We start from the raw sequence: 24,002 nt of genomic DNA, 5'->3' as shown, positions 1-24,002 counted from the left end.
GATGGGCTGGATTTATCCTATTGACCACAGTTTGCTGAACTTATTCCAAATACTACTTATAACAGAACCTTAGATTTTGCTATTATATCTACTCTCCCTATAGAGCTATAGAATTTTGAACATTGGACCAAGTTGAAAATTATATTTCCCAGTCTCTGTTACATAGAAGTCAGGAGGTAGGGCTTTATGGAGTGCCATTATTTTTTTTTTCCAGTTATCTCTTGCTCCTAATTCCTGTCTGAATCATGGAACTATGGCTAAAAATATAGCAGCCATCTCAGACCATGAAGTATTAATTGAAGATTGGAAATGGTAGGAGAAACTGGGTCCTTGATATCCCTGGAGCCACCGTATCAACTTTTTAATTCCTACCTCTAAACTTAATTTTTTATGAGAGAAAATTATCTTATTTAAGCCACTGTTATTTTCAGTGGTAACCAAATGCAATTCATGACTGAAATACTCATCTTTTTAAAAAATACTTTATAAATACCTTTTTCTAGTATGGGATTTTTATAATTTTCATAATTTTTACATTTAGTTCTTTAATCCACCCACAATTGTCTTTTGTTATGGTATGTAGCAGAGACATAATCCTACTTTTTTCCATATGCATAATGAATTGTTTCAGCACCATTTATTTACTAGGTCAGGATTTCTAAGCAGGGACATTTTGGGTATGGTTACTGTGTAGAAATGTCCCATATACAACAGACTGCTTAGTATATATGATTCCTTCCTATCAAAATATCGGTAGTACCCCATCAATGGGTTCTCTAAAATTATACAAATAATTTTTTTACCTTCTCCTATACATAAGTGATGATATTCCAGTGGAGCTGTTTATTCTTTTCCCTCTGTCTGCCATGCTTACCTCTGTTATAAATCAAATTTTAAAATATGAAAGAGTTATTTCCAGACTCTCTAAATTGTCCTATCCTAAGCTCATTTATTGGTTTTAACTGTAACTATATAACAATTATATATAACGATAGCTGTATAATAATCCACATTGTCTGGTAGTATTACTGAATTGTTCAGTAATACCACATTGCACATAATTGTCTTGACCCATATTTTAATATAAAAAATAGAAAGTTTTTAAAATTGCATAGGTCAATTTGAGAAAAACTGCCATCTTTATTATATTGAGTTTTAAATATGTCCTTGGTATATTAATCTTTCAACTTAATAAAAAAAAAACTATTTAGATCTTGTTTAATATATTTTAGTAAGGTTTTCATTATTGTATCAGTAAAGGGGTACTGTACATTTGTTAGGGATTAGTTTCTAGGGACTTTGGATGGTATAATGTTTTAAAACTATAACTTAAGACTTCTTGTTTGTATTTCTTGTTGTTTGTATTTCTTATCTACTTAATAACATTCAATTTTTATTAACTTTATTCTACTTATTCATACCCTATAAAATTTACCCTTTTAAAGTATATGAGTATTTTTTAGTATATTCACAGAGTTGTTCAACCATCATTACTATCTAATCTTACTATGTTTTTATCACTTCAGAAAGAAGTCCTGTACCCCTTAGCTGTCACTCCCCCGGCCCATGCAACCACTAATCTGCTGTCTGTTTCTGTGGAATGGCCTATTCTGGCATTTTCATATAAATAAATTATACTATAGCTTTTTGTATCTGGCATCTTTCAATTAGCACAATAGTTTCAAGGTTCATTCATATTATAAATTAATCAGTACTTTATTCTTGTTAATAAATTTTATTGCAGGGCTGAGGCTGTAGCTAAGTGACAGAGCACTTGCCTAGCATATGTGAGGCACTGGGTTCCATCCTTAGTACCACATAAAAATACAAATAAAATAAGGCATGTTGTCCATCCACAACTACCAAAAAAAAAAAAATTGCTGGGGATCGGATGTACTTCAGTGATACAGTACCTAAAAATTTATTTTAAAAAATTATATTGCATAGATTACCAAATCTTATCTGTTTTTCAGCTAATGGGTTTCTACTTTCTGACTTTTATTAATAATGCTAGTATGAACATTTGTGTACAGATATTTTTGGTGTGCCTATATTTTGAATAATCTTAGGTATATAACAAGGAGAATTGCTAGGTCATATGAAAATTCGGTGTTTAACTCTTTGAAGAATATATTTATTTTTGATATTTATTATAATAATTATGATTTTCAATATTTCTAGTTAGTAAATAAATAATATTGATGTTTTCCTCATATTATTGCAAAGACTTCACTGCAGATATAATCATATGAATGTCAGAGTAGAAAATTCCTTTGAAATGCATTATTTTATATGTAACAAAATTCAAGGTTTTTTCAATATATATGTTTATTTTTTAGTTTTAGGTGGACACAATATCTTTATTTTATTTTTATGTGGTGCTGAGAATCGAACCCAGTGCCTCACTCATGCTACGCAAACACGCTACCACTTGAGTCACGTTACCAGCCCCCAAAATTCAGGTTTTGAATTAAAGTTGCAATTCTTTTTTATTTTAAATTTTTTTTAGTTGTAATTGGACCCACTACCTTTATTCGTATTTTTTTTTTTTTTTTTTTTAATGAGGTGCTGAGGATTGAATCCAGGGCCTCACACATGCTAGGCAAGTGCTGTACCACTGAGCCACAACCCCAGCCCTCAAGTTGAACTATTTTTCCACAACAATTTGAATGACATAATACCCCCCCCAACACCTGATATTTTAACGTGTATTTCTTATGAATAAGGAAATAATGTGTACAAATAAGGACATTCTTCTATCAGAATGCAACTACTAAAATCAGGAAAGTAATGATATATTACTGCCATCTAATCCTCAGGCCCTATTCTAGTGTTACCAATTGTACTAATAATATCCTTTATAACAAAAGTTCAGTTCACATTATCCTATCCTCTTTTGCTCCTTCAATCTTGAATCATTCTTTAAAATGATAGCACAGAAATGAACATATTTTTCTTATTGTGCTCTAATAGGTGGCACATAATGCCTTTTATCTCAGTATTTATGGTCTTCACCTTGGTTACTTCATTAAGGTGAGATCTTCCAACTTACTCATTTGCATTTGCATGGAAAGGTATTTTATGGGGAGTTATTTTGAAATTATGTTGCTTTTCTGTTTCTCATCAAACTTTCAACTTATTTATTTGTATCAGTGGGACTCATGGATTTCCATTTTACTCAATGAGTTACACATCATTATTATTTATCTTGACGTTTGAATTATCCCAAATTTGGCCAATGAAAACCCTTGCAAAATGGCTTCTATGCCATTTTGACCTATTCCCCTTCTTCTTTGAGCATTTACTTTCTGACACAAGATATTTTAGGCTTATTTTGTATTTTGCCCCAGAATTGGGATATTTAGAAAACAAGATTTGTGTGCTGGATATGTGTACTAATTTTTTCTTGTCATGGATGCCCAACCCTTCCTAGTGGACAGAACCAGGGAATACTTGTAGTCCTCCTATTCCAATCTTACATGATAAGGTTCATATTAGTTTTCCCCTTTCCATATTTGTAGCTTCTTTATCTGACAGAAACCTGGCTCTCATAATCCTTAATACATTTATCTATTTGATTAATTTCCCTGAATGTAACCAGTTTCCCACTATTGCCACTGTCTCCTACTCTCTGCATATGCCCTTTTCACCCTGCAATGGGTCACTCCCCCCTGTATCCTTTTACCATTTGGATTTTCTCAGCCTGCTTGGACTCAGACACTCATACTGGTTTGACCCCCTTTGGGGTACCTTTTTTTGCCCTTGGCCTCTCTTACTCCACCTACTCCCCATGCGGTAGCCTTCCTCTCTCCATTCTAATTTCAACATTACAAGCTGATTGCCTTCCCAAAGGGACATCTTGATTTTCAGTAGTGCTCATCCTGCAACATCTTATTTCCATTGTGGGTAGATTATATTTTCAAAAGCCATGTTCTTTCTCCTAGAACCTGGATGTCCCTTTTAACTGCCTCAGTCATTAGAACAAAGTGAAAGTGGTGCTACTTGACTTTCTAGGTTAGAAGACACTGCAGTTTCTGCTTGCCTATTTCTGTCTCTGTCTCTGTCTTTGAGTGGTAGATCTCAGAATTTAACCACCATTTGTAAGAAAGTTCAGTTACAGACATGAAAAAGCACTATGGAAAGGAATTAAAGTCTGCAGTTATAAGCCAGCCTCAGTTGCCATTGTATTAGTGAATGAGCCTTCAGATGATTTTAGCTCCCAGCCTTTGAGTCTTTTGACTGAGGCCACAGATGATACAGAGCAGAGATAAGCCATTCCTGTTGAGATCTACACAAATTCCTGACCCATATAAACCTGGAGAGATAATAAGTGATTTTTGCTGTTGAGTTTTGGAGTAATTTGCTTCACTGCCAAAGTAATTTGAAATACCCTTTTAACATGTTCAAGGCCTCTGAGCCCTCTAAGTCTCATATTGCCCAGCAGGCCATCCTCCTACTCTGATGACCTCTTATTTTCCTTGGCTACCTGCCTGGGGAGTTTTCTGACTATGCAATAGTGAGTCAGAGTCCAAGCAAAGCAATGATGTTCCCATTGTGCTGAGGAGCAGATACCAGAGTTCAGGGCAAAAGAAGCAGCTGGAATCTGTCAGGGAGGGAGAGAAGAGTACCAGAAACTGTAAATAAATGGGTAAATGTCAAATTCTTTATTTTTATCTGATTTCTTTAAAAGATTCTGACTGAGGCAAAAAATGCTTATATTTAATATATATTGACATATAAGATATGTATATATAATGCATATAAGATGTATAAAGATGGGGCTTATAGAAGTAATTATAGCTCGAAGGATGGGTGACTATAATACAAATTTCCTTTTTTAAGGTTATTACTAAGGAAATTAAATCAAACAATTCTCACACAGAGAAAGCTTTAGGCCCAGTTGAAATCTATCCATTTGTGGTAGAAATAACAACGGCACAAACTTTTTCCAAAAAATAGAAGGAATACTTCTCAACTCATTTTATGAGGTCAGCATAATCTTGATGCTAAAACCTGATGAAGACAATATAATAAGAGAAAATTATGAGGGGGAACTTATAATTTATCAGAGTGAGTAGTTTTAACAAATCCTCTCCCCCCAAAGACAATAATAAAATTAGATTAAGGTGGTGAATGCAGCTATTTAAGGACTTTGAAAGTTTACCAAAAGTATACAACTAAAAAATAAACAATTATTTATAGAAATCAATAGGGCTTGGGTTAAGAACAATGAGAGTCTGTTTCTCTAGGGAGACAAGCTATGAAAGCTAGCAGCTTTAGTGCCAGAGAAGGATCTAGAGTAAAGCTTAGACAAACTGTGCTTAATAGCATTGTCAACAACAATAGCAGATTTGGGAAGAACAGTGGCTCAGACAGGCTGAGGTTACAGACAATGGATTGGCAGATTATCTAGAAGTTTATTAAAAGGATCTGGGAAATAAGATGCATGCAAGTGCGGAAGAAGATAGAGGGAACCCAGAAATTAAAAGCTGGGGCAGTCATGCATGGAGGTGCCTACTTCTAATCTCAGTTACTCAGGAGTCTGAGATAGGAGGATTACAGGATTTCAAGTTCAAGACCAGCCTGGGCAACTTAACCAGACCTTGTCTCAAAATTTAAAAAGGGATGGGTTGGGGGCTGGGGTTGTGGCTCGATGGTAGAGTGCTTGCCTAGCTTGAATGAGGCTCTGGGTTCAATCCTCAGTACCACATAAAAGTATATAAATAAAATAGAGGTACTGTGTTCATCTACAACTAAAAAAATATTTTTTAAAAAAGGGATGGGTTATAGCTCAGTAGTAAAGCACCACTGGAATCAATCCTCAATAAGTTAAAAATAAAAGAAAGTAAGCACTGCTTGAATTAGAACTCAGAGAAGATAAACTTTAAGACAAGAAAAAATACCAGAAACAAGGAATATTTTGTAATGATAAAAGGTTTCAGTCATTAGTAAAATACAGCAATTATAAATTATACATACTCAATAACTTAAAGTTCACGAAGCATAAATGAACAGAATTCCAAGGAGAAATAAGCACAATTATAGCTAGAAACCCAATACCCTACTCTTAATACTTAAAAAATAAACTAGACAAAAGATTAGCAAAGATTACTGAGGAGATGAATAGCACTATGAACCAACTTGACCTAAATGACAGCAGAATATGTACTCTATATACGCTTCAAACACATTTTTAAAAAAGTGTTGTAAATCTAAAAGGATTTAAAGTATGTTCTCTAATACCAATGGAATTAAGTTGGAAATAAAAAGCAGAAATGTGGAATATCCCCAAATGCTGTTTGGAAGGGAAATCTGCAAGGGAAAACTAAAAAAATATTTTTCACTAAATGAAAATGAAAAAGCAAAATATCAAAATTTATGGGACACAGTTAAAGTGGTGCTTAGAAATAAATTAATGGAGTGTCACGTCTATCTAAAAAGAACAAATAAAAAAATTTAAAAGGAAACAAATTAATGGTTCTAAATGCTTATAGAAAAAAGAGAATCTGAAGTTCGTAAGTTTCCACCTTAAGAAACTAAAAATGGACAAACTAAATCTAAAGCAAGCAGAAAGAAGGAAATATTGATTAAACTGGAAATTAATGACATAAAAAAAATAGAGAAAACTAACATGTAGTCAAAAGTTAGTTCTCTGAAAAATTGTAAGTAAAACAGACAAATCTTGTGATCCTCCTGCCTTAGCCTCCTGACCACTGGGGTTACAGACTTGTGTCTGGCCAGATTTTTTTTTTAAAATGATTCCCAAATATATTTCTACTGAGAAGAGACTTATTTTAATTCTCTTTTTCAAAATATTTGTTTAGTTGTAGATGGACACAATACATTTACTTATTTATTTTTATGTGGTACTGAGGATTGAACCCAGTGCCTCACACGTGCAAGATGGGCACTCTACTACTGAACCACAACCCCAGCCCCTGATTTTAATTTTTACAGTGAAAATACATAGTTCTCATTTTATCCTTTTAGAAGAAAGTATAACTTTTCTTCCAGTGAAATGTAAAAGGGCACATAATAAATATAGCTGCAGTAAAGGTAAGCAGGAAATTAAAAAATAACATGATAACATGATTAGTTAGTTCTACATTTTATAGCCTTCCCTCTGACTGTTCTCTTTTTTTGGTGGGGGTGGGGTGGGTTTTTACTGGGGATTAAACCCAGGGACACTTTACCTCTGAGCCATATCCTAGTCCTTATTTTATTTTGAGATAGGATCTCACTATATTTCTGAGGGCCTTGCTGTGTTGCTGAGGCTGGCCTTGAACTTGTGATCCTCCTGCCTTAGCTTTCCAAATTGCTGGGATTACAGGCCTGTGCTACAGTGCCAGGCTCCTCTGACAGGTTACAGGGCTCAAGTGTATAACATAAATTGTCAAGTGAAAGATGCAGAATACTAAGTAATATATACAGAATTTTTTGTTCTAAAAAATACTAGAACCAAGCAACTATACTAAAATTAGCAGTCATCAAAGCCAGGTATGGTGGCACACACTGGTAGTGCCAGCTACTCAGGAAGCTGAGGCAGGAAGATTGCCTGAGCCCAGGAGTTTGGGGAGACATCTCAATAATAATAACATAATAATAAAAATAATAATCATTAACTTTTGTGGAATTGTAGTGAAACAGGACAGAAGAATCTGTACACCTGAGGAATTTTCAGGAAGCAGGTTTATTGACTGCAGGGTCTAGAGAGGCTATTGCATAGCCTAAAACATTCTCTGGGGAGCGGGGGTTGTGGCTCAGTGGTATAGCAAGCACTTGCCTAGCACATGTGAGGCACTGGGTTCGATCCTTAGCACCTCATAAAATAAATAAATAAAATAAAGGCTTTGTGTTTGTCTACAACTAAAAATATTTTTTTAAAAATTCTCTGAACCAAGATTTTGGAAATTCTTTGAACTTTATACCCATTGTGGGGGGTGGGGCCTTGGAAGTTTACATGCTGGAGGAGTTTGCATAAAATAATTTCTTAAGTTCTAAGGACAGACACAGGTCACATAAGTTTTTACCAAGAAAACACAGATAATATATTTTGTACAACAAGCTTACAGACTAATTCTGTTATACCTTTTGTGTGCAAACCTGGCATTTACAAGAAAGAATTTCAACCACAATAACCTTTGCAAGACATCCTGCTGATCTGACAGAGGAGAAGCTTAATTATGGCAAGGGTCTTTTGGGTGGGGGTACCTGGTCTGCTTCATTAGAAAATTTTAAGTTTTTCTTTATACTTTTCTGTACTTTTAAAAAAATGTTTACAATAAATAGTATTTATATGAAGAAGAAATTGTTACTTTTTAAAAAACATATTTCTGTAAATTTTCTTTAAACAGGAATAGAAAAGACATCTGAAAATTCCATGAGCTCTGAAAATTCCATGAGTTCTGAAAATTCCATAACTACTTTTCTTTCATGTAAACACAGTAATATTTCAAATGGACTAAATATTTTAAACAAAACAAAATCTGATTGCTTTCAGTCTTTACATTGTTAACAGAGGTTGAAGGTCACCTAAATATTTTGGGGGGTATTTTCTTCTAGGAACTTGATAAAAATGCCACTGAAAAAGTCCAGGCCATGTTCACAGCCATTGATGAGCTCTTATATGAGCAAAAGTCAAGTGTGCATACCAAGAGTCTACAAGAAGAGTGCCAACAGTGGACATCTAGCTTTCCTCACCTCAGGTATTGAAGTCTACCATTGTCTTGTATTCATGGCTAAGACTAAAATTAAAAAGTGCATTTCTAAAAAAGCTTATATTCTGAAATATCTATTGGATATTATTTTAATGAATGTGAACAAGGCCATGTGGTGTAAAGGCTCAACTGAGAGAATGAATGCTCAAGTTGGTGGAAGTTTCCATAGCTACCAATATGCTATCCTGGTTGAGTGAAACTGTTTCTATACCAGTAGCTGAGTTCTGTGTATCAGGAGTTTCTAAAGAACTCTACTTTTGAACAAGATGGTCAGAAAATATATTTGTTTATGCAGATTATTATAGAGGATTAAGGGCAAATTCCAAAAGTTTGCTCAGTTTCCTTGGGTTTATTTTTTTCCTGTTTTTTCCCCTTTTGTGTATTTATTTTTTCCTTAGGCTTTTCAAAAACTCCCAGGCTATTGCTTTATCTTTTCTTGTTGAAGAGAGAGATATACCTGTGGTAAGGATTCACATTTTATCTGAAGAATTATTCTTGAGACAGGTGCGGTGGCACACGCCTATTATCCCAGCAGCTCGAGGGGCAGAGGCAGGAGGGTTACAAGTTCAAAGCCAGTCTCAGCAAAAGTGAGGTGTTAAGCAACTCAGTGAGACCCTATCTCTAAATAAAATACAAAATAGGACTGGGGATGAGGCTTAGTGGTTGAATGCCCCTGAGTTCAGTCCCCAGTACCTGCCCCCAAAGAATTACTCTTAATCAATGTCAAACTAATATGTACTGGACTTCTATGTAGAGCCATCAGATTTGTTCCAGAAATGACTAGTTTTTGTATGTATGCCAAGTGAAGGTGTTTAACAGTCTGTATGTTTTCATTTTGAAGGATTCTGGGTAAACAGATAATTACTCCAAGTGAAGGTTATGGATTATATCCTAGATCCCCACCTGCTATTTCAGCTTCACATGAAGCAGCCTTGTCTCAAGAAAGAGATTCAGGAATGTAAGTATTCTATTATGTATGTGTTTCAATATCCTGACATGCAAATATTATTTTCTACTGATTGAACTAAGGATTAAGATAATTATACTTCTTGGTATTTAATAAAGCACAGAAAATTCTGTAAGATTGGTCATAGTCTTTGTGTATATTAAAATTATGTTATATAATTTTTTGTTCAAAAAATTGAAACATTTCCTGCAGTTGAGGGATATATTTGTTATTCAGATCTATTTATCTGTATCTGTATATCTCTATATCTACATCTATTCATAAATATAGGCTCTTCCCCTCTGGAATAAATGTGTAAATAGAATGGTTGTTAAAAATTTAGGGGTCACACTTTAATATTTTTTTGGAAACTATATTTTAAAAGTGATTTTTAAAAAAACTTAATTATAACTTAATCCCTTTACAGAACCAGAATTAAACTTCAAAATAATTTTTTTTAAACCATTTATTAATGTTCTTTTTTTTTTAATTTTTTAAATATTTTTTATTTTTAGTTATCGGCGGACACAACATCTTTGTTTGTATGTGGTGCTGAGGATCGAACCCAGGCCGCACGCATACCATGCGAGCGCGCTACCACTTGAGCCACATCCCCAGCCCTCAAAATAATTTTTAAGTGGCTAAATTTTTGGAATGCCTCAAATCTTATAGTAAAAATATTCAACTAGGATTATTTCTAAACCTATGCTTATTTAAATATATTATAAAATGTAATACTATAGTTTTTAAATTCATTTTAAAAATTATTTCTATATTTTTTCCTACTTATTTAATATCTTCTAAGACTAGAACTTACTTTGGGTGCCTTTTGGGCTTTCAGTTAAATGTAACTTGTCACAGACGAAGATTATGGAATCTGCATTGTCAGCTGATTTTTGGTCAGAGAATGGAATTGTTTGCTTTTCTCAAAGTAATATAAACTCAAGCTGCTGGTTTTCTTTTTAAATTTAAACTCATATATTATATCAACAAAACTTCTTAAGTTTACTCCTTTCATATAAATTTAAACCCAATGTCTCCCACAGATATAATTTATCCTTTTATTTCTTCTGACCAAAATTCTGTTGTCATTAGGATATATTTTCTTTAAATGTTAGTATAAACTTTTTTATGTGCATTATTTTATAACTGGAGCAGTAGGTCTGCTTAGAGATTTTTTTCTTCAAAAATATAAAGAATCAAGTCTGAGCAGTTAACTCCCCCTTTTTAGGTTACCTGAGTAACTCATCATTCTTCAACATATTATTATCTTTCCTTTCTACCTGCTGCCACCACTGCTGACTGATCTTTTTATTTTTGGATCTATTTTGTCTAGGCTATTAAACTTACAGTTCTCAATAATTACTTACATAGATAAAACAAATATCTGTGTATACATTATACAGAGACACATACATAGATTATGCAGTTATATTACCATGCCACTATTCACTGAAAGAAATAAAAAATTAAACAATCCACATTTACTTTTTTCATGTAACAACTACTCTGTCTATATTCAATATTTCATCTATTCTTTTTTTTATATTTATTTTTTAGTTTTAAATGGACACAATATCTTTAGTTTATATTTATGTAGTGCTGAGGATTGAACCCAGTGCCTCATGCATGTTAGGCAAGTGTTCTACCACTGAGCCACAACCCCAGCCCCAGTACTTCATCTATTCTTGAGTACATTATGAACTCATAGCATTTCAAAATACTTTCGTAGTTTATTTAACTGTAATTATTATTAATGCTCTAATTGTTACACCTTGACCACTTCAAGCTAGTACCTTATTTTTGTTTTGACATGCTTTCTGGTTACAGTAAGATGTTCCAGGCCCATCCTTAATTTTTTTCTCCTTTAAGACATGGCATCAGCTGAACTTCAAGGAGCCCTGATTCCTTCAAGATGCTATTAGAATTAAAGAACAAAATTTGGGTGGTGAGGATGTATAAGTTGGTGATACTACTGCTATTTTGCCACTTTTCGTTGTGAGAATTGTAGGAAAAATGTGTTATGAATTTGCTTTTAGTTTTTCAGTTTAACAAATCAGATTGCCAAAAAATATGAGGTTTATCAACCACTAGGAATTTTTACAAAAATAACAGTTCATATATTTATTTTGCCACTCTATGTCAGATTTTTAAAATTTAGTGTAGATTTTTTTTCTATTTAAAACTATAAGTAGTTTACCATTGAATTTAAGAGAAAATCTAAAATGATATCATAAGCTGATCCCTGCCTACTTCTCTACTTTTATCTTCTGTCATTTTCTCGCTCTCATGTAGCAAGTCTCCAAACACTGGTTTTCTTTCATATTTCAAACACACTAAACTAGGTATTTGGTTCAGTTTCTATTAAGGCATTCTTGGGCTAGAGAAAAGTTGTACCATAGTTAACACAGTAATATAAAATCGAGTTTTCTGTATCTCTTAACACCTAGCACAGTGCCTAGAGCATGGTTAGCATTCAGTTTTCTTTTTTTACTAAATCAAAAGTAGGGTAGGGCTGGGGATGTGGCTCAAGTCGTAGCGCGCTCGCCTGGCATGCGTGTGGCCCGGGTTCGATCCTCAGCACCACATACAAACAAAGATGTTGTGTCCGCCGAAAACTAAAAAATAAATATATTTTTTTAAAAAAGTAGGCTATATTTATATGACTATAAAATACATGAAGATGCAATATAAATTAAAATTATGGTTGTAAAACAGACTTACCAACCAAAATAAATATTAGTGTCTAGTCAAAATAAAATTTGAGGAAGCTAAAACTTTGGAATACGGTGGCAATATATAGGGAAAACAGGCTAAAAAAGGACCCTAAAGAAAATGAACTTGAAGGTATTTCTACTTGAAAAAATCTATGCATTCTGCTGCTTCTAGTTAGCTTAAGGGGCTTGTCTATACTTAGTTTAAATAAAAATTATCTAAAGTATATGACAGTAGGCAGAATTATAACCCTTAAAATTATTAATAAAAACCTCTGAAATAAACACTTGAATACATGATTAAATTATTTTCAACAAGAGTGCCAAGACCAATGAGGAAAGGACAGTTTTCTTCAACAAATGGTGTTGGGGAAACTAGATGTCCACATTCAAAAGAATGAAGTTGGACCCTTCCCTCCCTTACCTTATATAAATACAAAATATTAACCCTAAACAATTAAAGACCTAATTATAAGAAATTATAAAACTTCTGATAAAAATTATAAGAACTATAAAACATAGAGGGAAAGCTTCAAGACATGAGATTTGACAGTGATTTCTTGGATATAAAATCAAAAGAACAGACCAAAGCAAAAATAGACATATGGGACTATATGACATATAAATACTTCTCTGCATCAAAGAATGAAAAAGCAACACATGGAATGGGAGAAAATATTTGCAAATTTATATCATAAAAGATTAATATCCAAAAAATATAAGGAACTTCTGTAACACAAACACACACACACACACACACACACACACACACAAAAATGGTAACGCAATTGAAAAATGAACAAGATTTGATTCTTGGACAATTTTCCAAACATATTCAAATGATTACCATGCATGTGAAATGCAAATCAAAACTTTGCAGTATCACACCTCATGTCCATCAGGATGACCACCATCAAAGGAATAGAAAATAAGTGTTGACAAGGATACAGAGAAATTGGAACCTTGGTTCACTGTTTATAAGAATGTAAAATGGTATAGCCATTATGGAAAACAGTATGGAGATTTCTCAAAAAATTTAAAATAGAATTACCATATAAATCTAGGAATCCTTCTTCTGGATATATATCCAAAGGAATGCAAAACAAGATCCCAAATATATATTTGCACATTCATATTGATTCCAGTATCACTTAGAGTAGCCAAGAGATGGAAACAACCCAAATATCTATTGACAGAAGAATAGATTAAAAAAAGAAAAAAGCAGAGACTGCCCACACCAGATCACGCAGGATCCAGGCTCACAGCAGGACCTGGTCTACCCCTCCACCAGCAGGGCAAACACCTGCCAGAGCCTAGCTTCTGGCACAGGTCCGCCCCTTCAGTCCAACAAATTACCGCTGGAGTCAGGCCCAGCCCAGATCTGTCCACACTGACTTGCACAGGACCCAGGTTCAGAATAGGTCTGAGTTTGCGCCCCCCCACCCCCACACACACCTGGGAGCCTAAGCCTAACCCACTTTCATCTTGGACACGGCAGTCATTGCCATAGCCTTCCCCACACAGTTACTTCTGATATTGCCGCCACCAACCTTAGATGAAGTAGCATACACTGAAGGACACCAGCAGGGTCTGGAAGCCCAACATAAGGTGAGGTACAGACAATCTACATGGGTACTACAAGAATATAGGGAAGAAACTGTAATATCTCAGGTCCACACTACAAGAAAGGAAGACACATAGACATCTTGAAAACACAAGGGAGGAAAGTGCCCCAAACAAACAGGATACTATAATAACAGAACCTATGGACTGCGAAGTTGATGAAATGTCAGAAAAGGAGTTCAGAAGGTTCATAATTAAAATGATCTGTGAATTAACGAATTACCTAAATGAGCAAATACAGGCAAAAATTGATCTGTTCAACAAAGAGATAAGAGAGCATTAAATACAGGTAGCAAAAAATTACTTCAAGAGAGAGAGACTCTGAAAAAAAAAAAAAAAACAGAAATCCTTGAAATGAAGGATTCAATAAATCAAATTAAAAAACTCAGTAGAAAGCATACCCAACAGACTAGATCACTTAGAAGAAAGAACGTCAGATAATGAAGACAAAGTATACAATCTAGAAAATAAAGTTGATCTCACAGTGAAGATAGTAAGAAACCATGAACAGAACATTTAAGAATTACGGGACAGCATCAGAAGACCAAATCTAAGTGTTATTGGGGTAGAGGAAGGCACAGAGTTTCAAACCAAAGGAATGCACAATCTCTTCAATGAGATAATATCAGAAAATTTCCCAAGCATGAAGAATGAATTGTAAAACCAAATACAAGAGGCTTACAGGACACCAAAAGTACAAAATTACAACATATCTATATCAAGGCACATTATAATGAAAATGCCTAGCATACAGAATAAGGATCGAATCTTAAAAGCCACAAGAGAGAGGAATCAGATCACATATAGGGGAGACCAATTCGTATCTCAGCAGATATTTCAGCCAAGACCCTCAAAGCCAGGAGATCATGGAACAACATACACCAAGCTCTGAAAGAAAATGGATGCCAACCAAGAATCTTACATCCAGCAAAACTGAGCTTTAGATTTGATGATAAAAAAAAAAAAAAAACCTTTCATAGTAAACAGAAGAGTTTACAACTAGAAAGCCTGCACTACAGAACATCTTCAGCAAAATATTCCACAAAGAGGAAATGAAAAACAATGATGAAATCAGCAGAGAGAGGTATTACACTAAAGGAAAAATCTACCAAAAATAAACAAAAATGGCTGGGAATACAAATTATGTCTCAATAATAACCCTGAATGTTAATGGCCTACACTCATCAATCAGAAGACATGGAATAGCAGATTGGATAAAAAAAAAATATGCAACAATATGCTGCCTCCAAAAGACACCTCTCACAGGAAAAGACATCCATAGACTGAAGGTGAAAGGTTGGGAAAAATCATACCACTCACATGGACTGAGGAGGCAAGCAGAGGTTTCATATCAAATAAAGTAGATTTCAAACTAAAGTCAACAAAAAAGGATAAAGAAGGACAATACATACTACTCAAGGGAACCATACACCAACAAGACTTAACAATTATAAATATATATGCCAATGGAGCATCTACGTTCATCACACAAATTCTTCTCAATTCAAGAGTCAAATAGACCACAACACAGTAATCTGGGGTGACTTCAATTCTCATCTTTCATCGCTAGATAGATCTTCCACACAAAAGGAAAAGAAAAAAACTATAGAACTCAATACAATCAATAACTTAGACTTAATTGACATATATAGAATATTTCATCCTTCAATGAGAGAATACACTTTCTTTTTTAAAAAAATATATGTATTTTTAGTTGGACACAATAGTTTTATTTTGTTTATTTTTATGTGGTGCTGAGGATCGAACCCAGGGCTTTGAACATGCTAGGCAAGCGCTGTACTACTGACCCACAACCCTAGCCCGAGAATACACTTTCTTCTCAGCAGCACATGGATTCTTGTCTAAAATAGACCATATATTATGCCACAAAGCAACTCTTAGTAAATATAAAAAAGTAGAGATACTACCCTGCATTCTATCAGATCATAAGGGAATGAAATTAGAAATCAATGATAAAATAAGAAATAAAATTCACTCCAACACCAGGAGACTAAATAATATGCTACTGAATGAACAATGGGTTGCAGAAGACATAAAGGAAGAGATTTAGAAAGTTTTAGAGGTGAATGAGAACACAGATACAACATATCAAAATCTCTGGGACACTATGAAAGCAGTTATAAGAGGAAAGTTCATTGCATGGAGTTCATTCCTTAAAAGAAGAAAAAGTCAACAAATAAATGACTTAACATTACATCTCAAAGCCCTAGAAAAAGAACAAATTAGTACCAAAAGCAGTAGAAGACAGGAAATAATTAAAATCAGAGCTGAAATCAATGAAATTGAAACAAACAATTGAAAAAATTGACAAAACAAAAAGTTGATTCTTTGAAAAAATAAATAAAATTGACAGACCCTTAGCCATGCTAATGAAGAGAAGGAGAGAGAAAACTCAAATTACTAACATATGTGATAAAAAAGGAAATATCACGACAGACACTAAAGAAATACAGAAGAAATTAGAAATTATTTTGAAAACTTGTACTCCAATAAAATAGAAAATATCAAAGGCATTGACAAATTTCTAGAGTCATAATTTGTCCAAATTGAATCAGGATGATATATGCAGTTTAAACAGATCAATTTCAAGTGATGAAATAAAAGATGCCATCAAAAGTCTACCAACCAAGAAAAGCCCAGGACCTGATGGATACAGAGCTGAGTTCTACAAGACCTTTAAAGAACTAATAACAATACTCTCCCGATTTATTTCAGGAAATAGAAAAAGAGGAAGCACTTCCAAACTCATTCTATGAGGCCAATATCACCCTGGTTCCAAAACCAGGCAAAGACACATCAAAAAAGAAAACTTCAGACCAATATCTCTAATGATTATAGATGCAAAAATTCTCAATAAAATTCTGGCAAATTGAATACTAAAACATATCAAGAAGATTGTGCACCGCGATTAAGTGGGATTCATCCCAGGGATGCAAGGTTGGTTCAGCATATGGAAATCACTAAATGTAATTCATCACATCAATAAACTCAAAGATAAGAATCGTATGATCATCTCAATAGACACAGAAAAAGCATTCAACAAAATACAGCACCTCTGTATGTTCAAAACACTAGAAAAACTAGGGGTAACAGGAACATATCTCAACATCGTAATAGCTATCTATGCTAACCCCCAGGCCAACATCATTCTAAATGGAGAAAAATTGAAGGCATTCCCTCTAAAAACTGGAACAAGACAAGGATTCCCTCTTTCTCCACTTCTATTTAACATAGTTTTTGAAACACTGGCCAGAGCTATTAGACAAAAGAAATTAAAGGGACACACATAGGAAAAGAAGAACTCAAATTGTCGCTATTTGCTGATGATAGGATTCTATACCTAGGAGACCTTAGAAGTTCCACCAGAAAACTTCTAGAACTAGTGAATGAATTCAGCAAAGTAGTAGGATATAAAATCAACACCCATAAATCAAAGTCATTTCTGTATGTCAGTGACAAATCCTCAGAAATGGAAACGAGGAAAACTACCCCATTTACAATAGCCTCAAAAAAGAAAAGGAAAAAATAAAAACCACCTGGGACTCAACGAAAAAGGTAAAAGATCTATATAATGAAAATTACAGAACCCTAAAGAAAGAAATCAAAGAAGACCTTAGAAGATGGAAAGATCTACCTTGCTCTTGGATAGGCAGAATTAATATTATCAGAATGATCATACTTTCAAAAGCACTATACAGATTCACTACAATTCTGATCAAAATCCCAATGACATTCCTCATAGAAATAGAAAAAGCAATCATGAAATTCATCTAGATAAATAAGAGACCCAGAATAGCTAAAGCAATCCTTAGCAGGAAGAGTACACCAGGTGGCATCACTATACCAGACCTTAAACTATACTACAGAGCAATAGTAACAAAAACAGCATGATATTGGCATGAAAACAGACTGGTGGACCATTGGTACAGAATAGAGGACACAGACACTAACCCACAAAATTTCAATTATCCTATAGTAGACAAAGGTATACTAAAAACATGCATTGGAGAAAAGAACAAATGGTGCTTGCAAAAACTAGAATTCCATATACAACAAAATGAAATTAAACCCCTATCTCTCACCATGCAAAAAACTCAACTCAAAGTGGATTAAGGACCTAGGAATAAAACCAGACACACTGTGTCTAATAGAAGAAAAAGTAGGCCCTGATCTCCATCATGTGGGATTAGGCCCCAGCTTCCTTAATAAGACTCCTTTGGTGGAAGAATTAAAATCAAGAATCAATAAATGGGATGGACTCAAATTAAAAAGTTTCTTCTCAGCAAAAGAAACAATCTGTGAGGTGAATAGAGAGCTTACATCTTAGGAGCAAATCTTTACCCTTCACATATCAGGTAGAGCACTAATCTCTAGGGTGTATAAAGAACTCAAAAACTTAAACACTAAAAAAAAAATAACCCAATCAATAAATGGGCCATGGACCTGAATAGACACTCAGATGATGATATACAATCAATTAACAAATATATGAAAAAATGTTCATCATCATTAGCAATTAGAGAAATGTAAATCAAAACCACTCTAAGATTTCATCTCACTCCAGTCAGAATGGCAGCTATTATGAAGACAAACAATAAGTGTTCGAGAGGTTGTGGGGAGAAAGGTACACTAATACACTGCTGGTGAGACTGCAAATCGGTGCAGCCAATATGGAAAGCAGTATGGAGATTTCTTGGAAAATTGGGAATGGAACCACCATTTGATCCAGCTCTCCCTCTCCTCAGTCTATACCCAAAGGACTTAAAACAGCATACTACAGGGACAGGGCTACATCAATGTTTATGGCAGCACAATTCACAATAGTTAAACTGTGGAACCAACCTAGAGGCCCTTAAATAGATGAGTGGATTAAAAAAATGTAACATATATACACAATGGAATATTACTCAGCAATAAAAGAGAATAAAATCATAGCATTTGCAGGTAAATGGATGGAGTTAGAGAAGATAATGCTAAGTGAAGTTAGCCAATCCCAAATAACCAAATGCCAAATGGTTTGTTTGATATAAGGAGGTTGATGCATAGTGGGATAGGGAGAGGGAGCATGGGAGGAAGAGATGAACTCTAGATAGGGCAGAGGTGTTGGGGGGGAAGGGAAAGGGCATGGGATTAGAGATGATGGTGGAATGTGATGATCATTATTATCCAAAGTACATGTATGAAGACATGAATTGTTGTGAATTATACTTTGTATACAATCAGAGATATGAAAAAATGTGCTCTATATGTCTAATAAAGAATTGTAATGCATTGCGCTGTCATATATAAATTAAAAAAGCATTATATATATATAATGGAATATTATAAATGCAGCCTTAAAAAGGAAAATCCTGTCACATCCTACAATTTGGACTTGCGTCTAAAACATTGTGCTAAGTGAAATAAGCAATTATAAAGGGGAAAATAATGTATGAGTTCTCTCATATGAAGTAACAACTAATATAGTCAGAATCCTAAAAACAAAGTAGAAAGATGTTCATTAGATTAGGGAGCAAGAAGAGAGAGTTTAATCGGTGTTAGAATTTCAGTTTTGCAAAATGAATTATAGAGATCTGTTGTACAGCAATGTGAATATACTTAACACTACTGAACCATATACTTAAACATGATAAATCTTATGTTTTTTACCACATCATTCAAGTAGTAAGGTATAGCTGCTAATGTTATAGTCCTTCTCCTTCATGTTTCTCATTACAAATTACAGATTTTGCTTTCGTTTTCTTTGATTTTTTTTTTTACAACGGTTCTAAATGTAAGAGTTACTCAGGCAAATTGCAAGTCAGATTTTTTTTTTTTTTAAGATGTAAAGCACTGATGGAGACATTCTACTTCAATTCTTCGTATAGAGCCATCCACAATCATATTTCCTATTTAGGGTTATGTTTACTTCCTCTTAGCATCATAAATCCACCTTCATGTAAATTTCCTCTATTGCAGTCATTTCTAGAGTTCCATTGGAGATAAGGTTGGTCTAACATAAAGCTGAGAGTGGCCAGCTGTACTTTTAAGATACTAGGCTGCAGCCAGGCCTGGTGGCGCACGCCTGTAATTCCAGCGGCTTGGGAGGCTGAGACAGGAGGATCATGAGTTCAAATCCAACCTCAGCAAAAGCAAGTTACTAAGCAACTCAGTGAGCCCGTCTCTAAAAACAAAATACAAAATAGAGCTGAGGATGTGGCTCAGTAGTCGAGTGCCTTGAGTTCAATCACCAGTATCAAAAAAAAAATGATATAGGAAGGAGAGCTTTTGACTACTTGTTCAATCTGACCACTCTAGAGAATATCACAGCTTCCTCCATGAAGTCTGCAAACTCTGCCTCCTAAGGCCTATACATGGAGGGAGTGGCTTCAAATGAAGCTCTTTTTAATCAAGAAGCCTAGCAAAGTCATTTTATCCACCATGCTGGAAGGGCAGAATAAAGTGCCAATTTTTTTTTTCTTCCAAGAAAACAGATCTCATTTTTTTTTTTAAGAGAGAGAGAGAGAATTTTTTTTAATATTTATTTTTTAGTTTTCGGCAGACACAACATCTTTGTTTGTATGTGGTGCTGAGGATCGAACCTGGGCCGCACACATGCCAGGCGAGCGCGCTACCGCTTGAGCCACATTCCCAGCCCCAGATCTCAATTTAAATATTACTACCAGAGCAACATATTATTGGGTAAGACCACTATTATCTTTTTGTAAAACAAAAGAATTATAGATATTTAAGAAGTTAAAGGTTATTTTCAGGCACAGTAAATCTCCAAAGTCCAATGATTGAAATTCCTTTGTTAGAGAATACATTAGCAAGACAAGTTTATGATGTATAATATTAACTTGTTTTATGTTGCAGCTTTACTGGAAATGGAAACATTTTCCCTTCTTATCTGGCTGAAATTTCTTTTTTTAACAGAAAGGCCTGTAATTGTCCACCCCGCCCCCCGCCACTGGTCATACCACTTTTATTTACATTGTATCTATGTTACATTATTTATTCAATATAGAAAAAATATTAATAATTCATAGTATTCTCTTTTAATTTGGTAATTCCACATTATCAAATATTGACTATTTTCGTATTGAGTGTCCTACCCAATTAAAAGAAAGAATGGACTTAGCAAACAATTCTAATTTCATCATTATATTTATATAATAAGTATTACCTTATTTGTCTCTTTTTTAAAAACAATCTAATTTTGAAAAGACATGATTAAACTATTGCTTACTGGCTTAGGGAAATATTTTTTAAAAAAAGAATTTTTAAAAAAAATCTTTTCTAATTGTCAGTGGACCTTTATTTTATTCATTTATATGTGGTGCTAGACTTGAACCCAGTGCCTCACACATACTAGGCAAGCACGCTACCACTTAACCACAACCCCAGCCCTAAAAAAGAAGTTAATTCATTCTTTCCACAAGGAAATTTTTAAGGTAAACATCTGAAATGCCTCAGTGACCAAGGAGAATATATTCCTTATAAATGGGTCATATTAAAAGAAACCAAGTGGTAGACCCCACTGCACAATGGTTCTGTACATACAAAACAGAAATGGGGACTATACTGACATAATTATGCTGCCCAAAAAGTCTACGCTGAGAAGTCAGGTTTCTTTTAAAAATCCATTTTACAAATAAAATCCGTGATTAACTGTTTTGGACATAATACTTTCATTAAATGGGTCAAACTCACAAATCATTGCTACAAAATACAGTATTTTCCATCACTTTTAGTTGTTATGTATACTATGTGCAGAAAGACAATAGTTACCTTATACTAAATATAGACGAACAAATAGTGTGTTGAAAACCAGAATCAGGACACATAAATAGTGCAGAAAATGCAAACGCCAAAAACACAACACCTCCTATGATCATCACAGTTCTGTCAGAGATTTTTTGTGTTATCATTCCTTCCTCCAATTACTGCCAATCCAGTGTATAAGCAGTGTCCCATTGTTCCACCCACCACTACACCCTAGGGATCCTCTCTAGCTGCCAGAACAATTGTAGTGAGATGAGAGCGATCTCCCCATTCTGCTAAGGATGTTAGTATAAGAGCTTGAACAAAAATGGGTGAAATAAAATGCAGCCACGTTTTCTGAGGTATTGTTGTGCTTGTACCCGTTTCAACATCTCCTGATCCATTTAAGAGTTTGGTTCATTGAAATCCTTCATCCTTCTTCTTTAGTTCTGCTTGAACTTCTTCCAGTTCCTCTTGGCCTGCATCTGGGCTTATCTTTAAGCCTTCCCGAAGCATTCTAATGCCAAAAATGGCAAATAATGCAGTTAAGACATAATATCTGTACACCCTGGGGATGGTGGTGGTGGCATAGCCAAAGAGAACTGATAAGCAAGTCATCAGGGCCAAGCATAGCCCAGCCAACACTGTCAATCAGTTATAGCGCATCGCCATGATGGTGGCTATGAAAAATGTCTTATCACCCAATTCAGACACAATGATGACTGATATGGCAGCAACAAATGCATGAATAAATCCCAAATTATTTTGGGTAGCTGACTCTTCATTATTTGTATGAACTGGGGCTGCTGGAGTACATCCTTTCTTGGCCCCTGCACACCAGCAGGCTGTGGCTTCAGTTGCTGGGCAGCTACCAGCGGTTCCTTGTTCTGGTGGTTAAGGTCTTTGTCTGGTCCAGCGCAGATCCTGACTTCGAACAACAGCGAAGAACCCAGCAGGAGCAGAAGCAGCCAGGTGCCATCTCACCTAGCCAGCCGCCCACATACCTATACCTTTTTTTTTTCCCAAAGCAAAAAATTTCATTAGTAAACACCAACTAAAAATGATATATTATGGAATAATATAATAGTACAATGACGTACGGAATGTTGAGTACTCAACTGACAACCTTCAATTTTGTCATGTTAAAGTAAAAAGACCCTATTATCATTACTTTATAAAAGAAAAGAAATAATGCAAAAAATCATGATGTACATAATCTCAAGGATAGTGCTTTTCAAGAAAGGCTATATGGGGGCTGGGGATGTGGCTCAAGTGGTAGCGCACTTGCCTGGCATGCGTGCGGCCCGGGTTCGATCCTCAGCACCACATACAAACCAAGATGTTGTGTCCCCAAAAAAATAAATATTAAAATTCTCTCTCTCTCTCTCTTTAAAAAAAAAAGAAAGGCTATATGGGTAGTCTTGCTGGTCATTATCCATATTTTACTCATTTTTGTTTAGATAAATAAAAATTTTGTCAAAGATTAACATAAATCTGTTGACCAGAATTTGGGAACCACTGTTTTAGAATTTCAAAACACTTAACCTTAAATCTCATATTTAAAGGAGTTTATAAATTGTAATACCAGCTGGTTTAGGTGTATTGGTCGTGCCGACTGTGCCCCTTAGCCCTTACCCTTCCATCTGCATGTCTCCTGCTGTGGCCCAGGCTCTTGTCAGCTTACTAGCTCTTGCTCCATCTTTTCAATAGCCTCCTAACCCCCTTTTCTTCTTCACCACCACCACAGTGATCTTCTAATGCAAGAATTTTGACACTCTCCATTGCTATAAATTACTGAATTGATACACAAAGTGATACCAACAAGGAAAGACTTTATCACTAGTCACATTCTACTAATGCTCAGAAGGCAGGTTGGCCAGAATAACAGATTTTTTCAAAGCTGGCTCCCAGGAAGATAGAAGAGACATTTTCTTTCTCAAATCTCCATCTTCAAGTGTTCAGGGGCATAGTAGGTTTTATGAGAGTAGAGGGGGCACAATGGGACAAAAAGCAGGGAATAAACATATATAGATTTAGCTATGTTGTGGTAATCAGAAGCATGTCACAATCTGTTTCCCCAGTGCCCATCTGGGCCATGGGGCAGCCCCTCAGCTTCCATCCTTGGTATGAGAAGTTCAGGAACTAAAACAATTCTAAGCTTGCATTTATCTATTTAGGTACTAGAGATTGAACCCAGGGGCATTTTATCACTGAGTTACATCTCCAGTCCTTGTTTTT

At 34.8% G+C, this 24,002-nt stretch overlaps 1 protein-coding gene and 1 pseudogene across 5 annotated transcripts in view; one reads left to right on the top strand and one right to left on the bottom strand.

The window, feature by feature from the left end:
* The window catches only part of Fam149b1 (family with sequence similarity 149 member B1), a 50,773-nt gene that overhangs the window by 8,884 nt on the left and 17,887 nt on the right, over positions 1–24,002 (top strand). For all 5 annotated transcript variants that reach the window (XM_027931433.2, XM_027931434.2, XM_027931432.2 and 2 more), the window contains 2 exons: positions 8,563–8,705; positions 9,559–9,675. In XM_027931433.2, coding sequence (XP_027787234.1) covers positions 8,563–8,705; positions 9,559–9,675 — 260 coding nt within the window. The remainder of the gene's footprint in view (positions 1–8,562; positions 8,706–9,558; positions 9,676–24,002) is intronic.
* Positions 21,788–23,413, bottom strand: LOC114089351 (putative divalent cation/proton antiporter TMEM165 pseudogene; annotated as a pseudogene).

The sequence above is a fragment of the Marmota flaviventris genome, chromosome 4 (assembly GCF_047511675.1).
Source record: "Marmota flaviventris isolate mMarFla1 chromosome 4, mMarFla1.hap1, whole genome shotgun sequence".
NCBI classification, from domain to species: Eukaryota; Metazoa; Chordata; class Mammalia; order Rodentia; family Sciuridae; genus Marmota; species Marmota flaviventris.
Note: the sequence above shows the minus strand (reverse complement) of the source record. Positions and strands in the feature narration are given on the sequence as shown.